The sequence below is a fragment of the Globicephala melas genome, chromosome 2 (genome assembly GCF_963455315.2).
Source record: "Globicephala melas chromosome 2, mGloMel1.2, whole genome shotgun sequence".
Taxonomy (NCBI): Eukaryota; Metazoa; Chordata; class Mammalia; order Artiodactyla; family Delphinidae; genus Globicephala; species Globicephala melas.
The window spans coordinates 127,183,795-127,205,742 of record NC_083315.2 but is presented as its reverse complement, the minus strand read 5'-3'; the positions used below and the strand labels follow the sequence as shown (position 1 = coordinate 127,205,742).

General features: G+C 35.5%; 1 protein-coding gene across 2 annotated transcripts in view; it reads left to right on the top strand.

Moving 5' to 3' along the window:
* NEMF (nuclear export mediator factor) overlaps positions 1–21,948 on the top strand; it is a 54,490-nt gene that overhangs the window by 22,379 nt on the left and 10,163 nt on the right. For both annotated transcript variants that reach the window (XM_030854897.2, XM_030854895.2), the window contains exons 15-26: positions 240–303; positions 2,080–2,168; positions 7,282–7,385; positions 9,016–9,078; positions 14,186–14,298; positions 15,617–15,674; positions 16,140–16,198; positions 16,286–16,406; positions 17,549–17,825; positions 18,566–18,608; positions 18,754–18,803; positions 20,939–21,092. In XM_030854897.2, the coding sequence (XP_030710757.1) occupies positions 240–303; positions 2,080–2,168; positions 7,282–7,385; positions 9,016–9,078; positions 14,186–14,298; positions 15,617–15,674; positions 16,140–16,198; positions 16,286–16,406; positions 17,549–17,825; positions 18,566–18,608; positions 18,754–18,803; positions 20,939–21,092 (1,195 nt within the window). The remainder of the gene's footprint in view (positions 1–239; positions 304–2,079; positions 2,169–7,281; positions 7,386–9,015; positions 9,079–14,185; positions 14,299–15,616; positions 15,675–16,139; positions 16,199–16,285; positions 16,407–17,548; positions 17,826–18,565; positions 18,609–18,753; positions 18,804–20,938; positions 21,093–21,948) is intronic.

Sequence of the window (21,948 nt, the reverse complement as noted above, 5' to 3'; positions counted from 1 at the left end):
CACCAGGGAATTCCCATAAGTATAAATTTTAGGTATAATATTATCTGCAATAAATCTGTTAGGGTATTAAGGATAAGAACTATCATTATTTTGACTGTATATTCTTTGAGGTGAAATACTTTTTTAAAAGTATTTAAAGTTGTTCTTGATGATTTGTGAGTCTGTAAAATTAGAAATAACATAAATAGGAAACTAAAGAATAAAGATTTTATCTAAAATTAAAAGATATATTTTTCTAGGTATTATGATCACAAGAGATATGCTGCTAAGAAAACACAGAAGACTGTTGAAGCTGCTGAGAAGGTACTTAATATTTCTTAGAATGAATGTTAATTGTTTTTCTCTGCTTTATTAATTTAATGGACTTAATTATTTCTTCTCTTTAAATGAGGTTTTCAAATTCAGAAATACCTTTCAAACTTAATTTTGCTGTAAATGTGTGCATTTCCAGTATTTATTTTCTCCCCTAACCCTCTCTTCCCCAGGTCTCTATCTCAGTAATTATCCCTTTTTTGCTCAAGTTAAAAATGTTGGAGTCATCCTGGACTCTTCTCATATCCAGTCAATCATTTTAAATAAAAAATGAAGTCATTTCTCTCTGTTCAACATCTTCCAGTTTCTTCCCATCTTACTCAAGACACCTTAAAGCCTGGATCAGGTAGGGAGGCCTATCTGCTTCCCTCTGATCACATCACCCACACTCCCCTTGTTACACACTGTTTCCAGCCACAGTGGGATCTTAAGCTATTCCTACATCAGTGGCCCATACTGCCTTCTCAGGGCCTTTGCACTTGCTCTTTCTGCCAAGAATGTTCTCCCCTCAGATTTTTCATGGTTTGATCCCCCTCATCATTCATGTGTCTACTTAAGACTATCAGAGCGGCCTTTCTTGACCACTCGTAGTGAAAATAAAACTACCTCAATCACTTCCTTTTCACTCTTGTTTTTCTTTTTTAAAAACACCCAACCCAACATATGTTTACCTGTCTTCCCTCTAGAATGTAGATTGCATGAAAGTAGGATCTTTATCTGTTTTATTCATTGCTGTGTCCCAGTCCCTAGAATATTGCCTGAAACATAGTCACATTAATATCTGTTAAATGAGTGGTCTTCATGACTTAGCTCTCTATCTGCCTCTCCAACCTCATTTACCCTATGATCATACTTGCTGGTCAAGCTGGCCTTTTCCTTCTGCTTACAGTGCTCTTTGTATTCTTTGCCTTGATAATTCCATTAATCCTTCAGGCTTCAGCCTAAATGCCATTTCCTCAGAAATACCTTCTTTGACCATAATCAGTTATAAATTAGGTTCCCTTGTTATACTCTCATAGCATCCTTCGAAACATTTACCATGTTTATTTGAATAATTATGTGTTTTATATATGTCTCTTCTCCTAGACCCCAGTGGGGTAGGAAGTAGAAACTTTGTCTTGTTCATTGTGTGTCTCTGACATCTAGCCCAAAGCCTATTATATGGTTGCACTGAGTATATGGTAAACAGATGAACTCTTTTTCATTGTAGGTCTTGAGCAGATACTTGTATACAAATCATTTTAATATTTAAGGCCAAAATTTCTTCATTTTATTACTTTTTAAAAAATAAATTTATTTATTTATGGCATGTTGGGTCGTCAGTGATGTGCTTTCTCTAGTTGTGGCGAGTGGGGGCTACTCTTCGTTGCGGTGCGTGGGCTTCTCATCGTGGTGGCTTCTCTTGTTGTGGAGCATGGGCTCTAGGCGCACGGGCCTCAGTAGTTGTTGTGTGGGCTCAGTAGTTGTGGCTTGCGGACTCTAGAGCACAGGCTCAGTAGTTGTGGTGCACAGGCTTAGTGGTTCCACAGCATGTGGGATCTTCCTGGACCAGGGATCGAACCCGTGTCCCCTGCATTGGCAGGCGGATTCTTAACCACTGCACCACCAGGAAAGTCCCCATTTTATTACTTTCATGTGTGTATGGTGTGTGTGTATAGATAGTGCCATTTGTGACATTTAAAAACCCATTTCTTCCCCTGTCATTTACTTGGTGTTATTTAAGTAAATTTTCAACAGATTACTTAAAAACTCTTTTCTTATGAATAGGCGTTCAAATCAGCAGAAAAGAAAACAAAGCAAACCTTAAAAGAAGTCCAGACAGTTACCTCTATTCAAAAAGCAAGAAAAATATATTGGTAAGTATTCTACCTTTTTAAAATACATTTTTTCTTTCTATCAAAATTATACATGCACATTATTTAGAAAATCAAGCAGTTCTACAAAGCTTGTTAAAAAACCAGTAACCCCACAAACTTTTATCCCTACTCCTATTGCCTCCTCTCCCAAGGAAACTTTTAGCTCTTTTAGCTGAATCTTTTGATATATACCTCCATTTCTCTTAGTAATATATTGCTGCTTCTTAATTTTTCTGTTTTACACTCTATTAATAACTTCCCACCTTGGAAAGTGAAGATTTTATTCTTTCCATTTGTGCTCCGTTACATACACACACATCACCTGGCTTCTCAGTATACTTACAGCATAATTTTGTCAAGAGTGATGTTCTGTGTTAACATTATTATGAATATTTAAGTTGTAATCAGAGCTGGATCATATAGTATTCTGTTTTCCTTTCCTGCTCAGTATTTTATCTTCCCTGAAGTTAATAATTGTTTCATTTGCTTTCTTTTTATTTTTGTTCTTGTTATTAGCCATGTCCAAATTTGCTTCCAAGTGTGTTCAAACATATTGGAATTTTATCAGTATCATCTTCTTGCAGAAGTCTTTCCTGGAGCTTTTTGACCTACTTTGTTCTAGATTGGTTACTGTAAGCATTTTAAGATCTCCTTTTTTTTATTATCCTGGAACTTCTCTGTAACCTCTCTCTGTGTTGTATCTTCTGTCCTGAATCTCAGACTTCCTTTGTCTTTGGTTATGGACTATGTGCTCTAGAAGCTTCATGAAAAGGGGTATGTAGAAGTTAAAGTTTTTGAGGTGTCCAATGTATAAAAAAATTATTTTACTCGTAAGAGTTTGGATAGGTATAGAATTCTAATTTGAAAATATGTTTCCCTCAGACTTTTAAAAAGGCATTGTCCATTGTATTAACTTCCAGGTTTGATCTTGAGTTTTCTGTCATTTTGATAGTTGCTGTTTTAATAGGAAACTTGTTTTTGCCTTTCTGTAAGCTTCTAGATCTTTTTTTTCTTCCTCTCAGTTTTCCAGAATTTCACAGGAATATAGGTTGGTGATGATGTTTTTATCCATTACGCTGGATACTTTGTGGGCCTTTTAAATTGGAAACGTGGTTTGGAGAAATTTTCTTGAACTATTTCTTAGAAAATTGCCTACCTTCTGCCTTTTTTTGTTTTGTTTTCTTTTTCTTTCTTTCTAGAAGTCTCATGTTTTACTTATGGGACCCCTCCCCCCCTTAGCAGTCCTATTGCATTGCATTTTCTGTTTTTCAACTTTTTGTTCTATATTCTGAGATTTTCTCAACTTTATCTTTCAATCCTTCCATTGAATTTTTTAATCTTTTATTTCTTCCTATCATGTTTTAATTTTAAGCTGTTTTTGGTTTTTTGAATGTTACTTTAAAAAAACTTACTGCTCTAGTTTCTTTATAACTGAGAATAGTTTTGATGTATTACATTTTATTTAGTATCCTTTTCTTGCAGGTCTGTCTTCTCCAGGTTTCTTTTTTCTATTTGTTGGTTTTGTCTCCAGCATTCACTTGTGTACGTCTGGTGATCCTTGACTGTCTACTCACTTTTTATAGCAGAACATTAAAATGGTGATTGGAAGTTCTTTGTGGGTTGTTGGACTTGTAAAATGATCTGTGTGGGCCATCTGTGGAACTCTTGAAGTCTTTAGCTTTTTGCCTTTTCGGCTGGTCTCATTTCCCACAAAAGCTTCTTTCTCTTCTATTTGTAAAGTGAAGACCTGGCTATCACCATTTTGGGAGCTCGGTGGAAATAATAAGCTGGAGAGTCTTAGTATCCAGTATTTCATACATTTACTTAATTGCCCTATTTTACATATATTACCCCTACTTACAACTGTGATACGTTTCCCCTAGTCCAGAGATCCTCTTTGTACCCTTTTAAAGAATTAATTTCTGACTTTCTGTTAGAGTGTTGAAGGGGCAGTTACCACCATGTTCCGAGCTGGAAAGATCTAGGGAAGTGCTTACTTCTTGATAAGATTTTCAGCCGGTTCTTCTGTTTTTAAACCTCATCTTAAACCCTATTTCTAGCAGTACCTGTGCTCTTTATGGGTCATACAGTGTAAGTCGATTAGTCTCTTGGTTTTTTGCACCGTCAGCTCAGGATTCAGCTTCTTGAGTCTGCTCACTTGTTCATTTATTTTCCAGCTTTCAAAATTTTGTTGCTTTTTTCTTTCTCTCTCTAACATCTCTATTGATGAGTATGATTGACCTGTAATTTTCATTTCTCATAATGTTTTTGTTAACTGTTGGTACAAGGTTATATTATCTCATAAAACAAACTGGAAAGTGTTCCTTTATCAATTGTCCTTAAATGTTGATGGAAGTCACCTGGAGTTTTCTTTATGGGAAAGTTTTTCATTACAGATTCAAATTCTTTAGTAGATAAAAGGACTACTCAGATTTTCTAGTTTTGGTTAGCAATGTTTTTCTAAGACTTTGTCTATTTTGTCCAAAGTTTGAAATTTATTGGCAAAAAGTTTATAATATTCCACTTAACTTTTTTTTTTTTTTGGCCACGCCGCGTGGCATGTGGGATCTTAGTTCCCTGACCAGGGATCAAACCCGTTCCCTCTGCAGTGGAAGCATGGAGTCTTAACCACTAGACCACCAGGGAGGTCCCTCCACTTAAGTTTTTAACATCCCTAGAATCATTAATTACTTCTCCCTTTTCATTCAAGAATTATTTGTGCCTTCTCTCTTTCTTGATTAATCTGACCAGAGGATTTTCAGTAGTAGTAATATCATTAAAGAACCAGTTTTTGACTATTGATCTCCAGTATTATATATGTGCCTTCTATTTTAATAATTATTTTCATCCTTCTACTTTTCTTTGGGATTTATTTGCATTTTCCTTTCTGATTTCTTGAGACAGAAGCTTAGTTCATTGATTTCCCCTTTCCCCCGGCCTCTTTTCTAATATATGTAAGGCAGTGAATTTCCCTCAGCATGGCTTTAACTGTATCTAAAAAGTTCTGTTGTTTAGGATTTTCATTATCTTTCATGTCAAGATATATTCTAATTTCCATGGTGATTTCTTCACCCATGCATTATTTAGAAGTATATGTATTACTGTCCAAACACATGGGGGTTTTTGGTTACTTTTTGTTACTGATTTTTAGCTTTATTTGCGTAAAAGAGGTGACATTCTGAATTATCTCAGTCATTTGGTGTTTGTTGTTGAAACTTGCTTTATGGCCCAGTCTATTTATGGGCAGCTTTATTTATAAATGTTTCATATATAGTTGAAAATAGTGGCTTTTCTACAGTTACTGAGTGCATTTCTCTAAATATCAGGTCATGTTTATCAATCATGTTGTTCGAATCTTTGGCACCTTTATAATTCTCTTTTTAATGCTTGTTTTCCCAGTTACTGAGAGAAGTGTGTTAAATATCATACGATTTGGATTATCTGTTTCTCCTTTTACTTCTGAACTTTTGCTTTATATATGTGAGGCTATGTAATTAGGTGATACAAATATGGAACTGTTATATCATCTCAGTGAATTGAGCCTTTTATTAATTTTAATGAAATGTCCTTTTATATCTATTTTTTCCATCTGTGTGAGATGTTAAAACTGTATAAACTGTTTTTTGGTTAGTATTTGCATGGTATTATCTTTTTCCATCATTATATTTGAACCTTTTTATATCCTTATATTTTAAAGGAGTATATATCATTGTTTTTTTCCCAGTCTGACAGTCTTTGCATTTTACCTGGAGAATTGACTACATTTATATTTAATATAATTTCTGATATATTTGGGTTTAAATCTAACCATCTTACTGCTAGCTTTCAGTGTGTCTTATTTGTTCTGTGTTCTTTTTTGTCTTCCTTGTTGCTTTATTTTGATTAGTTGGCTTTTTTTTTTTTGGCCTGTTAGTTAGTTATGTATTCCTCTGCTAGGATGATTACAAAATACATCCTTGATTTATCTTTCACATTCTTTTTGTCCTTTTGGGTTTATGTCTTTTTGCAAACCTCTTTACCATCAATAGGGAAGTGGTTAAATCAGTATAGTACATCCATTCAGCAATGAGGAAAATATATTTTTAAGTGAAAAAAGAAAAAAATATGCAGAACAGTGTGTTGTGTCTGAAAAAGAGAAAAGGTTTAGAATAAGCATTTTATTTTAGCTTTTGTATGTATAAAGAAACTCTGGAGAGGGTACAGGAAGCTAATGGCCAATTGGTTAGTAGTAGCTGTGGGAACTGAAGAGATGTAGGATCTCTCACTATACTTTTTTATGTAATTAAAACATTTTTTGAACCATGTATATGTATTACTCAATAAAAAATCAGATTAGAAAATAGGAATAGAGTCCTTTTGCTATTATATTGTGGGAGCTATGAGGAAGTTTCATTTAATGCCTGTGCTCAATCTATCATCTTTAACCAGAAATTTTAAAATTCTAGGTTAAATCATAAAAAAATTATCTTGTGAGTCATATGTAAAATAGGAAATATTTATGTGCATCTCATTTTCTAGATGTCATACAAATATACACTCTTTACTTTTTATTGTGGTGGTATGTATTAATCATGAAAACCCAAGTTAATTTGTTTCTTGAGAAAAGTTATAATTTTACACTTCTGACAGCAATTTTTGGTTTTAAACTGTAAAGAATATCATACATGTAACATTCAGTTGATTAATTGAAGACAGAATGGGAAAACAGCTTTTCTTTCTCATCGGTGGTCCCAAAGCCTATCCAGTGCCCCACTGAAAGAAAACTAAACCTAGGGACCATGTGACATTTTATGCTTTTGCTTTTTGTAATTCATTGTTATAACGTCAGTTTAAGAAGGCTGTCTATATGGGAGGGAAATAAAGAGAGAACATATTTTTTAAGCATAAAATTGAATTGTTTTCTACTGAGACTGTCTTAAGAATATCCTAGGGCAATTTGCATTGCAAGTTTTCAGTAAAATTCAGCTTGATGTCTTAAGAAATTAAGCCATCAAGTTGTCTTAACCTTCACAGATAGGAGAGCTTTCTGTTTTATTTTGTTTGTTAAAAGGGTGTGAATTCAGGCAACTATGAAGGGAAAGAAATGTTAACTTTTTTCTTTAAAATTTGATAGGTTTGAGAAATTCCTCTGGTTCATTAGCTCAGAGAACTATCTAATTATTGGTGGACGAGATCAGCAACAGAATGAAATAATTGTGAAAAGATACTTGACACCAGGTAGGTAAGATTAAAATTCTGAAGAATTTTCTTTTAAGTAACTGGATTGGTTATCTCAATATTAGGTGTAGATTTTTATCTTGTACTCCTTTGTTTGACAGATTTAATTGGTAGAAAGAATTTCATGGTTTATGGTTTATGGTTTGTTGAATATGTGCTTTGACACTTGATTCACATTTTAAGTGAATATCCCTAAAGTAGTAATGCCGAGCTAATCTGTAGTATTAGATTTTTGATTTTCTACTGCATTAAGAAAATAGCTTTCAATCCTCCAAAGTCATTGTAGATCAGATTTTTAAAAGCTTAATTTTTCAGTGCTGAAGTTTGTAACCGTTTTTCACTTTTAGAAGCAGGACTTAAGTGCTGTGTTGTAAGGCCTCTCGTTTTTTTTTTGTTGTTTTGTTTTGTTTTGCGGTACGTGGGCCTCTCACTGTTGTGGCCTCTCCCGTTGCGGAGCAAAGGCTCCGGACGCGCAGTCTCAGCGACCATGGCTCACGGGCCCAGCCGCTCTGCGGCATGTGGGGTCTTCGCGGACCGGGGCATGAACCCGCGTCCCCTGCATCGGCAGGCGGACTCTCAACCACTGCGCCAGCAGGGAAGCCCCTCTCATTTTTTTTTGTTTGCTGATAACCACCACTTCACTGTGGCTGAACCCTCAGTGTGAGTATCAGAAATCAATAATCAGTATCAGAGCTAATCTGATGTCCTTTGAGGATCCAGAGCCAGGAAAGAAAGCAACAGGGTTAGGTTACATGGTACCCAGGACTTGGTCTCTGTCTTCTCTAACTTTGTGCATTGTGAGCTGAGCCTTTCATGGAACTGTATGGGCTTTGCTCTTCTTTGAGTTTCAAATCTCAGATGAACTATCCATGGCAAACAATGGCTGCTCATTTTTTCTGTTAGAAACCATGCACTTTACTTTTCCCTAGTTGACCATTCATTCCTGCATTCATCTGTTTGCTCATTTATTCATTTGTTGCTATCACACACTTCAGAATAAAACTAGAAGTCCTCGTTGTGGCTTACAAGGCTCCTGACTTCTTCTCTAGCCTCATTTCTTACTTTCCTTCAGTCTGGCTTCCTGGCTGTTTGTCACATTTGTCAACCATCTATGGTCCTCAGGACCTTTGCACTTGCTAGGATGACTCATCTCTATGTGTCTCTCACCCATCGTCAGGCTAGCCTGGGCTTGCTTATATGGTAACTCAGCAAATTTCTGAGAGAAAAAGAGGAAGCATACAGCACCTCTCAAGGCCTAGGCTGGGAACTGGCATTTGGTCACATCTGCCACATTCTGCTGGCCAAGGCAGGTCAAGGGGTCGGCCCACATTTGAGGGATGGGGAAGTGGACTCCACCTCTTGATGGGAGAAGCTTCAAGGTCATAGAGCAAAGAGGTGTGGATAGAGGGAGGGAGAAGAACTGTGACTATTTTTGTAATCTGCCTTATTAGCATTGTTTTCCTCTGAGGAGGCCTATGAGAAATCTCCCAGGGGTGGGAGATAGACTTTTCTTTATATGTCTTTTTATACCTTTTGGATTTTGAACCCATTAAAACATAAGTAAATAAACAATTTCAACTTAAAAACAAAGAAACAGGACTTAAAGTATTATTTCTTATTTGTTTTAAAGGGGACATTTATGTACATGCTGACCTTCATGGAGCAACTAGCTGTGTAATTAAGAATCCAACAGGTAATATATTTCTTTCTATGATTCATAACTTTAATTCTTTTGTTTAAAATATTTTTAATATAAGAGAAAAATCACTAATACAGATAAAGAAGGACACTTTATAATGATAAAAGTGTCAATCCATCAATAAGGTGTAACAGTTATAAGCACATATGCATCTGTAACTTCCCTGGTGGTGCAGTGGTTAAGAATCCGCCTGCCAGTACAGGGAACACAGGTTCAAGCCCTGGTCCAGGAAGATCCCACATGCCGCAGAGCAGCTAAGCCCGTGCACCACAACTTCTGAGCCTGCGCTCTAGAGCCTGCGAGCCACAACTACTGAGTCCATGTGCCACAACTACTGAAGCCCGCATGCCTAGAGCCTGTGCTCTGCAACAAGAGAAGCCACTGGAATGAGAAGCCCACGCACCACGATGAAGAGTAGCCCCTGCTTGCACAACTAGAGAAGGCCTGCGTGCAGCAACGAAGACCCAACACAGCCAAAAATAAGTAAATGAATTTATAAAATAATAAATAAACAAACATATATGCATCCAACAAAAGAGCCATAGAATACATGAAGGGAGAAATAAACAATTTAATAATAGTAGTTCAAGATATCAATACCTAACTTTCAATCATGGCTAGAATAACTAGCTATAAGATCAACAAAGAAATAGAAGAGTTGAACAACACTCAAGTTACCTAGATTCTACACATATCTGTAGTACACTCTACCTCACAACACTAGATTACTCATTCTTCTCAAGTGCACATGGAACATTCTCCAGGGTGGACCATTTGATAGTCTATAAAATAAGTCTCAGTTAATTTAAAACTAATGAATCATATAAAGTAAATTTTCCGACCATAATGGAGTGAAATTAGAAACCACTAATAGAAGAAAATTTAGAAAATTCACAAATGTGTGGAAATAAACAACACACTCATAAAATAACCAGTGGATCAAAGAGGAAATCACAGGGGGGTATTAGAAAATACTTTGAGGTGAACGAAATGCAAACAAATTTATTGAGACTTATGAGATGCACCTAAGGCAGTGCTCAGAGAAAAATTTATAGCTGTACTACCTATAATAAAAAAGAGGAATGATTTGAAAGCAATAACAAAACTGTACACATTAAGATGTAGAAAAAGAAAAGCAGATAACCCATAGTAAGGAAAGGAAGGGAAATGGTAAAGATTAGGGTGGAAATAAAACAGAATAGAAAGACAGTGGAGAAAAATCAACAAAACCAAAGTTAGTTCTTTGAAAAGATCGATAAAACTGATAAACCTTTAGCTAGACTAACCAAAACAATAAGATTCAAATTCCTAAAGTCTACAGAACTTTTAAAGAAGACTGAACATCAATCCTTCATAAACTTCCAAAAGGTAGAAGAGAGAGGAACTTTCTAACTCATTCTATAGGGCTGGTATTACCTTAATAACAAAACCAGATGAAGATATCACAGGAAAGAAAACTACAGACCAACATTATTTATGAATATAGACACAAAAGTCCTCAACAAAATATTAGGAAACTGAATCCAGCAGCATATTACAAGGATTATACACATGATAAAGTGGGATTTATTCCCAGGAATGCAAAGTTGGTTTAACATATGAAAATTAATGTAATACAGTGTATTAATAAAATAAAGGACAAAAACCACATGATGATCTCAATTGATGAGAAAAAGCCTTTGGTAATAATCCAGTACTCATTTGTGATAAAAACACTCAACAAACTAAGAATAGATGGAAACTTCCTCAAGTTGGTAAAGAACACAGCTAAAAATCATGCTTAATGGTGAAAGACAGCTTTTCCCCCAAGATCAGGAACAAGATAAGCACATCTGTTCTTGCCACACTTTTACTCAACATTGTATGGAGGTTCTAAGTAGGCCATTAGGCAATAAAAAGTTTAAAATATCCAAATTGGTAAGGGACAGATAAAACTATCTCTGTTTGCAAATGACAAAATCTTATATATTTAAACCTTAAGCAATCTACTAAAAATTATTAGTTAATAAGTTCAGCAACGTCTAGGATATAAGGTCAATATATAAAAGTCAGTTATATTTTTATATACTAGCAATAAGCAGTATTAAAAGGAAATTAATAAAACATCCACTTATAACAGCATTACAAAAGAATAAAATATTTAGTAATAAATTTACCAAAAAGAAATGCAAGACATACACACTGAACTACAAAACATCATTGAAAGAAATTAAAGAAGACCTAAATAAAGGGGAACACTTCCAGTGTTTATGAATTAGAAGTCTTATATTGTCCTGATGGCAGTACTTCCCACATTAATCTACAGATATGTGCAGTTCCTCTCAAAATTCCAGCTGCCTGTTTTTGCAGAGATGGACAAAGCTCATACTGAAATTCATGTGGAAATGCAGAGTACCCAGATTAGCCAAATCATTCTTGAAAACGGAGAACAAAATTGGAGGACTCACACTACCTGATTTCAAAACCTCCTACAAAACAACAGTCAGTGTGGTATCAGGACAGTGTGATATTGGTGTGAGGATGGACTGATAGATTAATGAAGAGAATTGAGACTCCTTGTTTATGGTCAGTTGATTTTCAGCAAGGGTGCCAAGGCCATTCAATGGGGATAGAATAATTTTTTCAACAAATAGGGCTGATGCAACTAATATCCATGTGCCAAAGAATGAAGTTAGACCCCTGCTTCATACCATTTATAAAAATTAAAAGCAGGGACTTCCCTGGTGGTGCAGTGGTTGACAGTCCGCCTGCCAATGCAGAGGACGCAGGTTTGTGCCCCGGTCTGGGAAGATCCCACGTGCCGCGGAGTGGCTGGGCCCGTGAGCCATGGCCGCTGAGCCTGCACGTCTGGAGACTGCTCCGCAACGGGAGAGGCCACAACAGTGAGAGGCCCACGTACCGAAAAAAAAAAAGATTGCATCAGACCTAAATTTAAGAGCTAAAACTATAAGACTGTTAGAAGAAAATAAGGTGTAAAAAAACCTTCATAATCTTGGATCAGGAAGTCATTTTTTAGATATGACACCATAAGCATAAGCAACCGAAGAAAAAACAAATCAGACTTAAGCAAAATTAAAACTTTAATTCAGAGGACTCTATCAAGAAAGTGAAAAGACAGTCCACAGAATGGGAGGAAATATTTGCAAGTCGTTTATGTGATAAAGGACCAATATCCAAAGAACTCTAGAACTCTTCTGACTCTAAAATAGAAAGGCAATTTTAAAATGAACAAAATTTTTAAAATGTGAAATAGACATTTCTCCAAAGATACAAAAGGCCAACAAGCACATGATAAGATGCTCAGCATCATTTGCCTGTTACGGAAATGCAAATCAAAACCACAGAGAAATACCACTTAACACCCACAAGAATAGTTGAAATAAAAAAACAGACAGTGGGAATTCCCTGGCGGTCCAGTGGTTAGGACTCCACACTGTCACTGCCAAGGGCTTGGGTTCAATCCCTGGTCGGGGAACTAAAATCCCACAAGCCACACAGGGCGGCCAAAAGAAACAAAAAAACAGTAACATGTTACTGAGGTTGTGGAGAGATTGGAACCCTTATACACCGCAGGTGGGAATGGACAATGATCTAGCTGCTATAGGAAATAGTTTCATAGTTTCTGAAAAAGGTAAACATAGATTTTACCATGTGACCCAGCAATTCCACTCCTAGGTATTCCAAGATAATTGAAAACATATGTCCAAACTTATTTGCAGATATTCATAATAGCATTATAATAGCCAAGAAATGGAAACAACCTGTATGTCGATCCATTGATTAATAAACAAAATGTGGTGTATCCATATAATAGAATATTATTCAGACTTAAGAAGAAATGAGGTACTGACATATGCTCTCACATGAATGAACCTTGAAAACATGCTAAGTGAAAGAAGCCAGGTATGTATGATTCCATGTATATGAAATTCCAAAATAGGCAAATCTGTAGAGACAGAAAGTAGATTAGTGATTGCCAGCGGCTGGGAAGATGAAGTGACTATTAATAGATACAGGATTTCTTTTGGGGATGATGAAAATGTTCTGAAATTAATGGTAATGATTGCATAGCTTTATGACTATACTAAAACCCACTGAATTGTACACTTTAAAAGAATGAATTTTATGGTATGTGAATTATATCCCAATTTTAAAATATTTGAATTCTTACTGTAGGGGTATATTAATATGCTCTTCATTTTGAGAAATTAGGCAATATATAGTAATTCTGGAAGTCTTCAACCTTTGAATAGATTTTTCTAAATTATCCTTTCTGGAATGAAGTTAGAATTACTGATAAAAGTGAGGATATTTCTTCTCTGACTTGTTTTATTTACTTAGACCATTTAAAAACCTGCTGTGTAAATACATTTTTTAAAAACTTTTTTTAATTTATTTATTTTTGGCTGCGTTGGGTCTTTGTTGCTGTGCGCGGGCTTTCTCTAGTTGCAGCGAGCGGGGGCTACTCTTCATTGCAGTGCGCGGGCTTCTCATTGCGGTGGCTTCTCTTGTTGTGGAGCATGGGCTCTAGGCGTGTGGGATTCAGTAGTTCTGGCACACGGGCTCAGTAGTTGTGGCTTGCAGGCTCTAGAGCGCAGGCTCGTTAGTTGTGGCGCATGGGCTTAGTTGCTCCGTGGCATGTGGGATCTTCCCAGACCAGGGATCAAACCCGTGTTCCCTGCATTGGCAGGCAGATTCTTAACCACTGCACCACCAGGGAAGCCCTGTTAAATACATTTTTTTTTTTTTTTTTTTGCGGTACGTGGGCTTCTCCCACCGCGGAGCACAGGCTCCGGACGCGCAGGCTCAGCGGCCATGGCTCACAGGCCCAGCCGCTCCGCGGCACGTGGGATCCTCCCGGACCGGGGCACGAACCCGTGTCCCCTGCATCAGCAGGCGGACTCTCAACCACTGCGCCACCAGGGAAGCCCTAAATACATTTTTAGTAAAAATAGTAACTTCTTGTAATACTGAAATGAAAGTGTGGTATTATTGTTTAAAATATAAGAGGAGTGAACCTGTTATGCTGCATGTGGTTTCCATGTCTTGCTCTAGAAAGTCTGTACTTCGGTACTGAAGCGTTCTAGTATTGTTATTACAGGAGAACCAATTCCCCCTCGGACCTTGACTGAAGCTGGCACGATGGCACTTTGCTACAGTGCTGCTTGGGATGCACGAGTTATCACTAGTGCTTGGTGGGTGTACCATCATCAGGTAATAAGGGCTGTGGTCCTTTTTCTTAATTTAGTAAGAGCAACTGTGTTCCAAATTGTGAGGATATAGAATTGAATGAGGCAGACAGAGTACCTTGTGATGGAGTTGACATTTTGATGTTGAAAAATAGATGTGTAGTGGCAGGTAACAAAGTTTATTTTTAAAGCAGAGTAAGGGGATAGAGAGTGATAGAGGCTACCATTTTGAATGTAGTGTCAGGGAAGGCCTTTCTGGAAAGGTAAGATTTGAGAGTGATCCATGTAATTATATGGGATAAAGACTGTTCCAGTTATGACTGGCCTACTGACCTAAAAAGTCTTTCTCCTGTTCGCCTTTGTTGAAATTTTCTGAATTCTCTTTGGTCCTTCCTGTAAAGTAGGTATATCCAGTGGTTTTTTCTATACACTTGGTTTTAGTAATTGTCCTTCTTTGTGGTTAATGCTATTTTTTGATGATACTTCATTCCATATATGACTTCACACTGCTATTCATTTCACATTCTCAAGAATTATAATTGATAATGATAAACTTTTACAAAGTCTTAAAGCTATACAGCAAGGTAAAAAGAGTTCAATACTATTATCCTCCCTTAGATTTAGTTTCATTTTATATCTGTTTATATTTATTATTTTCTGCTACATTGTGATATTGTGTCCTTAGGAAATTAATATCACTTCTGGGATTATATTTTCTGCCTTGGTACTATTATAAAAGTGGCTTTAATTCTTTTATGAATAGGTTTTTTTAGTGTGCTTTTAATCCCTTACATAACTATTACTAGTAAAGATACTCTCAGATTTGGGTGTTTCACAGATGTGTAAAATTTTTTTAAATTGTGGAGTTATATTGCTCACTTCCTATTTTGCCAAATTAGAAGATATTTTTAAAAATATGCTATTATCTTTATTTACTAAGATGAAAGGTTATTTCATTACCAAAAAAAAAAAGTATCTCAGGAAAGGATTTAATGTAATAAATATAGTAAATATACTTTTATACCTTTATGATGAGCTTATTAAGCTATCCTTGTTCTTCTTCTTATGTCTCACATTAGAGGAAATGTGGACAGTTGTGGCTCTAGTCCATGGCATTTGAAAATGATTGATGTAGTGTATTCTTCATTATTTCTTTTCTTTGTTATGGACAAAGATATATCTATCTTTGAAGAGATAGCCCTTCAGTGTTAAAAATTTTTGCTAAATTATAAACTTTTCAGGACGTAGTACTCTTTACTTCAATATGGCTTTACTTTCTCAGGTGAAAATTTAAAAAACATATTTCTTAAGACAAGAGTATAATGTGTTATTGTGTTCCTCAGGTGTCTAAAACAGCACCAACTGGAGAATATTTGACAACAGGAAGCTTCATGATAAGAGGTAATGACTTGCCAGTGGATTATGGAGACAGGTTTGAGGACCATCTACTAATATTCTCAGAACAGAAACTAATTATTCTAACTTCATATATGAAGTCTGTTATTAAATAAGGAAAATTTTGCTGTGGTGTGGCAAATTTAGCATTTGACATGTCATCTCCATATATATTTTTATTGATGACAGTGTACTTTCATATAGTTTACATTTATAAGGGTAAGAAAGTATAGCATGACCTTTTTTCTAAAAATAGATTATTTAGGATCTGACTAACCCAGATGATGAGAGCAAGCATTCATATTTTTTCTTTCTTAATTCCTATATATAATGCCAGATTCTGTAAATGGGAAATGTTCCTTCATGACAGAGAAAAGACAGAACAAACGTGACCATTGTGGCAGATATCTTACAAGCATAAAATGGAGAAAACAGTATTTTTAAAACATTTATGTACATTATCTTTCATAGGAAAAAAGAATTTCCTTCCTCCCTCACATCTAATGATGGGGTTTAGCTTCCTCTTTAAGGTACTCTTCAGCTTCTTCATTATTTTTTTTCTGATTTTCATTAGTCTTAACCTAAAGTTCCACCAGTGAAAAGAACTGTTTCCATAGGTAGATGAGTCTTGTATTTGGAGACATCGGGGTGAACGAAAAGTCAGAGTGCAGGATGAAGACATGGAGACATTGGCGATTTGCACAAGTGAACTCATATCAGAGGAGATGGAACAACTAGGTAGTTTACAGATTTTAATAAAGTAGCTTATAATGTTTTCTGTTGTCTAGTTTTGCTTCTAAATTCTTACCTAGAAGATCGTCTCTTTTGGGGTAATTAAAATTTCCCAAAAAACCCCAACTTGCTGTCAACTTTATTGAATTTTGGTTTTGGAAATGTTAAATATACTTATTCTAGTGAATTATAAAGTGTTTAATTGGATCCATAACTAATACTTGAATATATGTTTATATTATAAAACTTCCCTAGTATTTAATGAGTAGTACATAAATGTGTTTAACAGAGATAGACTCGGGTATATATAAGTGAGCATTTACTTTTGGGTTTAGGAATTAGAAGCAATACAAAGATGAGTTTATAACAAGTACAATTTCTTACGAGAATTTAGCTTGATTTAATAATGTGTTTGCTTCAAGTAGAGAGCAGCTGTGGTTGCTGAAATAAATTTACCTACCTACCTAAAGGAACTAGGGAATGTATGCCCTCTAAGTTATTTTTACATCTCCTAGAGTCATTCCTTTTTAGGAGTAATAGTTCATTGTTTCACTTACAACTGCTATTGTACATAATTCTATTTTTTTTGAATTTTCACCATGTTCATGACATGTATGCTTTATTTACATTATTTTTTATTGAATTCTCACAACCATCCTTGTCAAATGGTTGGTGGCATCTTATTCTATACGTGAGGTAACTAGACCATATTATTACTACTAGATGGTGTTCCTTTTGCAAAAGTGTGAACACTTGCTGTGTGCCAGTTATGTAACTTGTTTTATCTCATTTCAGTTCTCATGTGCAAATTATAATAAAAGTGGCAGAATTTATATAACTACTTCTATTTTCCTCCTTTTTGGAAATACTTAACAAAGACAAGCGATAGTTTTCATTGTAGAAATGGTCGCAATGTCTAAGAAATTTATTGTAGTAAAGGATCTTGGAGATAATTTATTCCAAACAATTCCTGATACAGAGTATCCCTTTGTCTAAGTCAGAGTAACCTTTGGGGAGGATCAGGCATTTTTCTGGTGATCTTTTGGAGAAAGAGGGAGTGAATTGAATATTTTTATGAAGTTTTCAAGAAAATCATCTAATCTTGTTGTGGTGATAGCACTCTGACTTTCCTTATGGTAATTCAATAGATGGAGGTGACAGTAGCAGTGAAGAAGATAAAGAGGAATTACATGAAACTCCTGTGGAAGTGGAACTTGTGACTCAGGTTGACCAAGGGGATATTACTATTCAGAGTGGTGGTGATGAGCTAAATGAACTAATTCAGGAAGAAAGCTCTGAAGATGAAGGAGAATCTGAGGAGGTGGTAAAGCATCAGGAACCTGTTGGTGAAATGAAGGATGAAGGGGAAGAGACATTACATTATCCTGATACTTCCATTGACTTGTCCCACCTTCAATCCCAAAGGTAATTTAAAAACTGTAATTTTAAGTTTTATTTTGTAAGTTGGGAGTGATGAAGAGTTAATCCTTATACAAATAATACCAAGATTGACTTCAGTGCTTTTACCCTCCATTGTCCTACGAGCTTACTATCTTTTCACCATTTGATAGGGGGGTAGATCTCTCTTAAGAAATTCCCAGGACCCAGGGTAGAAAAACACAATATATATAAAAGTGGCCAAACAAGTCAAAATAGAAACAAGTAAATGGTTATAAATGCTAATAATAAAAGCAGTTACATTAAAAAAAATGTGTTAGTCTTTAATGTCTTACTGATCACCAGGTAAACAATACCATAGCTATAAAAGCTTTATTATTGGAGTAGTTAGGAAAGGCTTAGGAGTCAGACCAGTATTGAATCTTAGAGTATGCCCTTGGGCAAGTGACTCTATGTCTAAGTTTCAGTTTTCTTCTTGGTGAAAAGAGAATGGTACCCCCTTCATAGGGTTTTGAAGGTTACATGAATGTAAAGCATCTAGCAGTGCCTGGTACATAGTAAGTGTCCAATACATGTCAGCTATTTAAGAATATATTTTAAAGTGAGGAGATGAGCAGTTTGATTATATTTTTTCTAATTTTGCCAAATTTGAAAATTTGTAGGATTGCCGATAATTAACTAAGAGTATGGTATGGGAATGTTTTGGGACTTTGTAAATGAATGCCTTTTATAGGGTAGTGGACTTCTCTTTCTGTTTGTTTCCATAGGTCTCTCCAGAAATTGGCTTCAAAAGAGGAACCTTCTAATATGGTAAAGGTTTTTTTTTCAGTTTTATGAGGAACATCATGTCCTTCTCAATAAATAATTTTCTACTTTTTAATTTTAGCTTTATGAAAAATTAACAGTGGCGATGTTATTGTTTGTATTTGCTTGTTTTTTGTTTTAATTTTAATAGAGCGACAGTAAATTGCAGAGCCGGAGGCATTTGTCAGCCAAGGAAAGAAGGTAAATATACTTGTGTTATTTAACTGAAAAGCATCTTTTTTTTTTTTAATTAACAATTCAGTCATGACAGATCACTTGGCTGTTACAAAGATCTCCCTTACTAAAATTATCAAAACTTAGCATAAATTTTGTTTAGTGTTTCATATTCTGCTCTAACGGGTTTTTCTGTTTTAGGGCCCCAGTCTGCTACTGTAATCAGTGAGATAGGTCAAGTAACAGAAGACAGACCTTTTATTACATAAATATGTACAATAATAATTGCAGTGTATTAGACAGGCTGATTCTAGGATAATATTGACAGAAATAAACAGGAATACAGGCATACCTCATTTTATTGTGCTTTGCAGATACTGTGTTTTTTACAGATTGAAAGTTTATGGCAACCCCACATGGAGCAAATCTGTTGGCACCATTTTTCCAACAGCATTTGTTCACTTCATGTCTCTGGGTCATATTTTGGAATTCTTGCAATATTTCAAACTTTTTCATTATTATTATATTTGTTATGGTGATCTGTGATCAGTGATCTTTGATATTACTATTATAAAAAGAGTACGACTCACTGAAGACTTGGAGGGTGGTAAGCATTTTTTAGCAATAAAGTGTTTTTAAATTAAGGTATATACATTGCTTTTTTTTAAGACATATTGCTTTGCACACTTAATAGACTGCAGTAGAGTGTAGGCATAACTTTATATGCACTGGGAAACCAAAAAATTCATGACTCGCTTTACTGCGATATTCACTTTATTGCAGTGGTCTGGAACAGAATCTGCAATATCTCTGAGGCATTCCTGTACTGAAATTAGGAAATTTTTATGTAAGAAGAAGACTTGGGGTTTCTTCCTTGTCTTTTCTTTTTCTCTAATATAGTAGGGCTCAGAAGGCGAACAGAAAAAGATAGAGGCAGAATGAAAGGGACAACTGAGACAACTACGTAGGGTGAAAAAGACTACAACTAGTAAAGCACTCCAGAAAGAGGCCCTAGATTGAAGTGGATAATCAACTCTTTTGAGAAAGATTATCATTATAAACAATTACAGAAAACTCTCTGAATACATGGTATTATGCTAGATACTGAGTACACAAAGAGGTAAAATATAAAGTTCATGCCATCCAGAAGCTTTTGAGTCCTGGATTCAGGAAATAGCCATAAATCTATAAATGGTGTTATCTGAAAGTGATACAGTAATTCAGGAGTAAGAATTTACTTTGAGTTCAGTTGTTTTGGGAAATACCATCAGAAGTTTATACCTTGAAGATATAGTAGGATCTTAGGTAAATGAAGTTAAGAAGGTTGGAGACTGCAAGGAGAATTAGTATGATCAAAGGGAAGGAGGTGGTGGGTATTTGGATGTAATATTCAAAGTGCTTTGGGGAAATGATAGATTGAGGTGAAAGGAACAGAATATTCATGTTTGTGAACTGGTAGATAAGATTGGCGAAGTGAGATTGGACCAAAAGTGGAGAACCTAGAATGACAAGCTAAGTGTTTTGGACTTCTCCTGAAAGTGATGTGAGGAGGACTTTTGGAAGATTTTGAATGGGAGTGTGACATAGGTAAACAGTTATGGAAAAATAATCTAGAAGTTCATGGAGAACAGATTATGGGGGAAATATGGAGGAAGTCTGGGTGGCAAGTGATAAGGACCTGGCCTTAGGGCAGTGGCATTGGGAATAGAAGAGATCGCACATGAAAAATATCACAGTAATAGAATTTTCCTGTTCTCTTTAATCTGCTTATTTTTAAAATCCATTTATTCTGCTAACCAGTCCACAAATGTTTTATCGAATACCTAACGTCTGCCAAGGCCATGTTGATACAAAGACTACAAAATCCCAGTGCCTGGCCATCAAAGTGTTGAGGGACTAAACGTGGCTACTGAATCAGGATAAGTCAAGGATGACAGTATTTTGAGCCTGGATGACAGAAAGAATGATAAATGCATGAGAGAAAAATTTTCAGCTTTTTCTTGTATGATGACTTGCACTTCTTGTATACTGTAGCCTGGTGATAACAAGTTAAGCAGAAGCCTTGATCTCTTATATATTGCACATGTTCCCCTCCCCATGTAATTTTTTTAGGGTACTAAGAATATGAAATTCTTAGATGTTTCCGTTTCATTTATATTTAGGGAAATGAAGAAAAAAAAGCTTCCAAGTGACTCAGGGGATTTAGAAATGATAGAAGGAAAGGACAAAGAAAAAGAAAATGCTCTACACATTGAAACTCCTCAGAACACCAGCAAAAATGTCCCGGCTGTGCAGCCAATGAAACGAGGACAGAAGGTAATACAACTTTGGGGTGAGCTGTTAAAGTTAGTACTACATGATTCACAAATGAAGTTGTGAGGTTTAAATGAAACAAGATGTAGACAAAAGAATAATGCTGTGTGACGTCTTTTGAAAATTAGTTGAAAAGATAGTGTTTAGGGAGCATAGAGATCACTGTTCTGTTCTTTTAAGATCATCTATACAGAAGCTTTCATGTTATGTAGAAGAGTAATAGGAGATTGTGATTTATTTGCCAGAGACACTCAGCTAATAACTGGCAATGCTGGTCTCCATTGATAATTTAACTCAGTGGTTTCTTTTTCAGTTATTAATGCAATTTTGGTTACAGTTCTTACATATTTTATAAAGGTAAGGAATGAAGGAAGAGGTAGTGGGTATAGACTGTACTTTAAAAAATGTTGTAGCAGTGTAAAGAGATTGTGAGCTGATGTATAGGTATATCTTTAGGAAAATTAAATTCCTTTGAAATCTTAGTAAAGATCATGTTTTATCTTTCCTCCATCCATAGTAGTCAGAATTTCCTATGTTTTTTTCCAGTGGGCTTCATATAAGTGAAAGGATATACTATACATATGGAAGGGAAGAAATCAATTCATATTAATATGTAAATTCAACATGAAGTCATCCAAAAAAGAATCGAGATTTTAATTAACTTGATAAAGTAATTCTGAAGTTCATTTGAAAGAGTAAATACCAGAGAATAGCTAAGAAAATCTTTTTTTTTTTTTTAAATACAATTATTTATTTATTTATTTTCGGCTCTGTTGGGTCTTCATTGCTATGCGCGGGCTTTCTCTAGTTGTGGTGAGCGGGGGCTACTCTCCGTTGCGGTCCGGGGGCTTCTTATTGC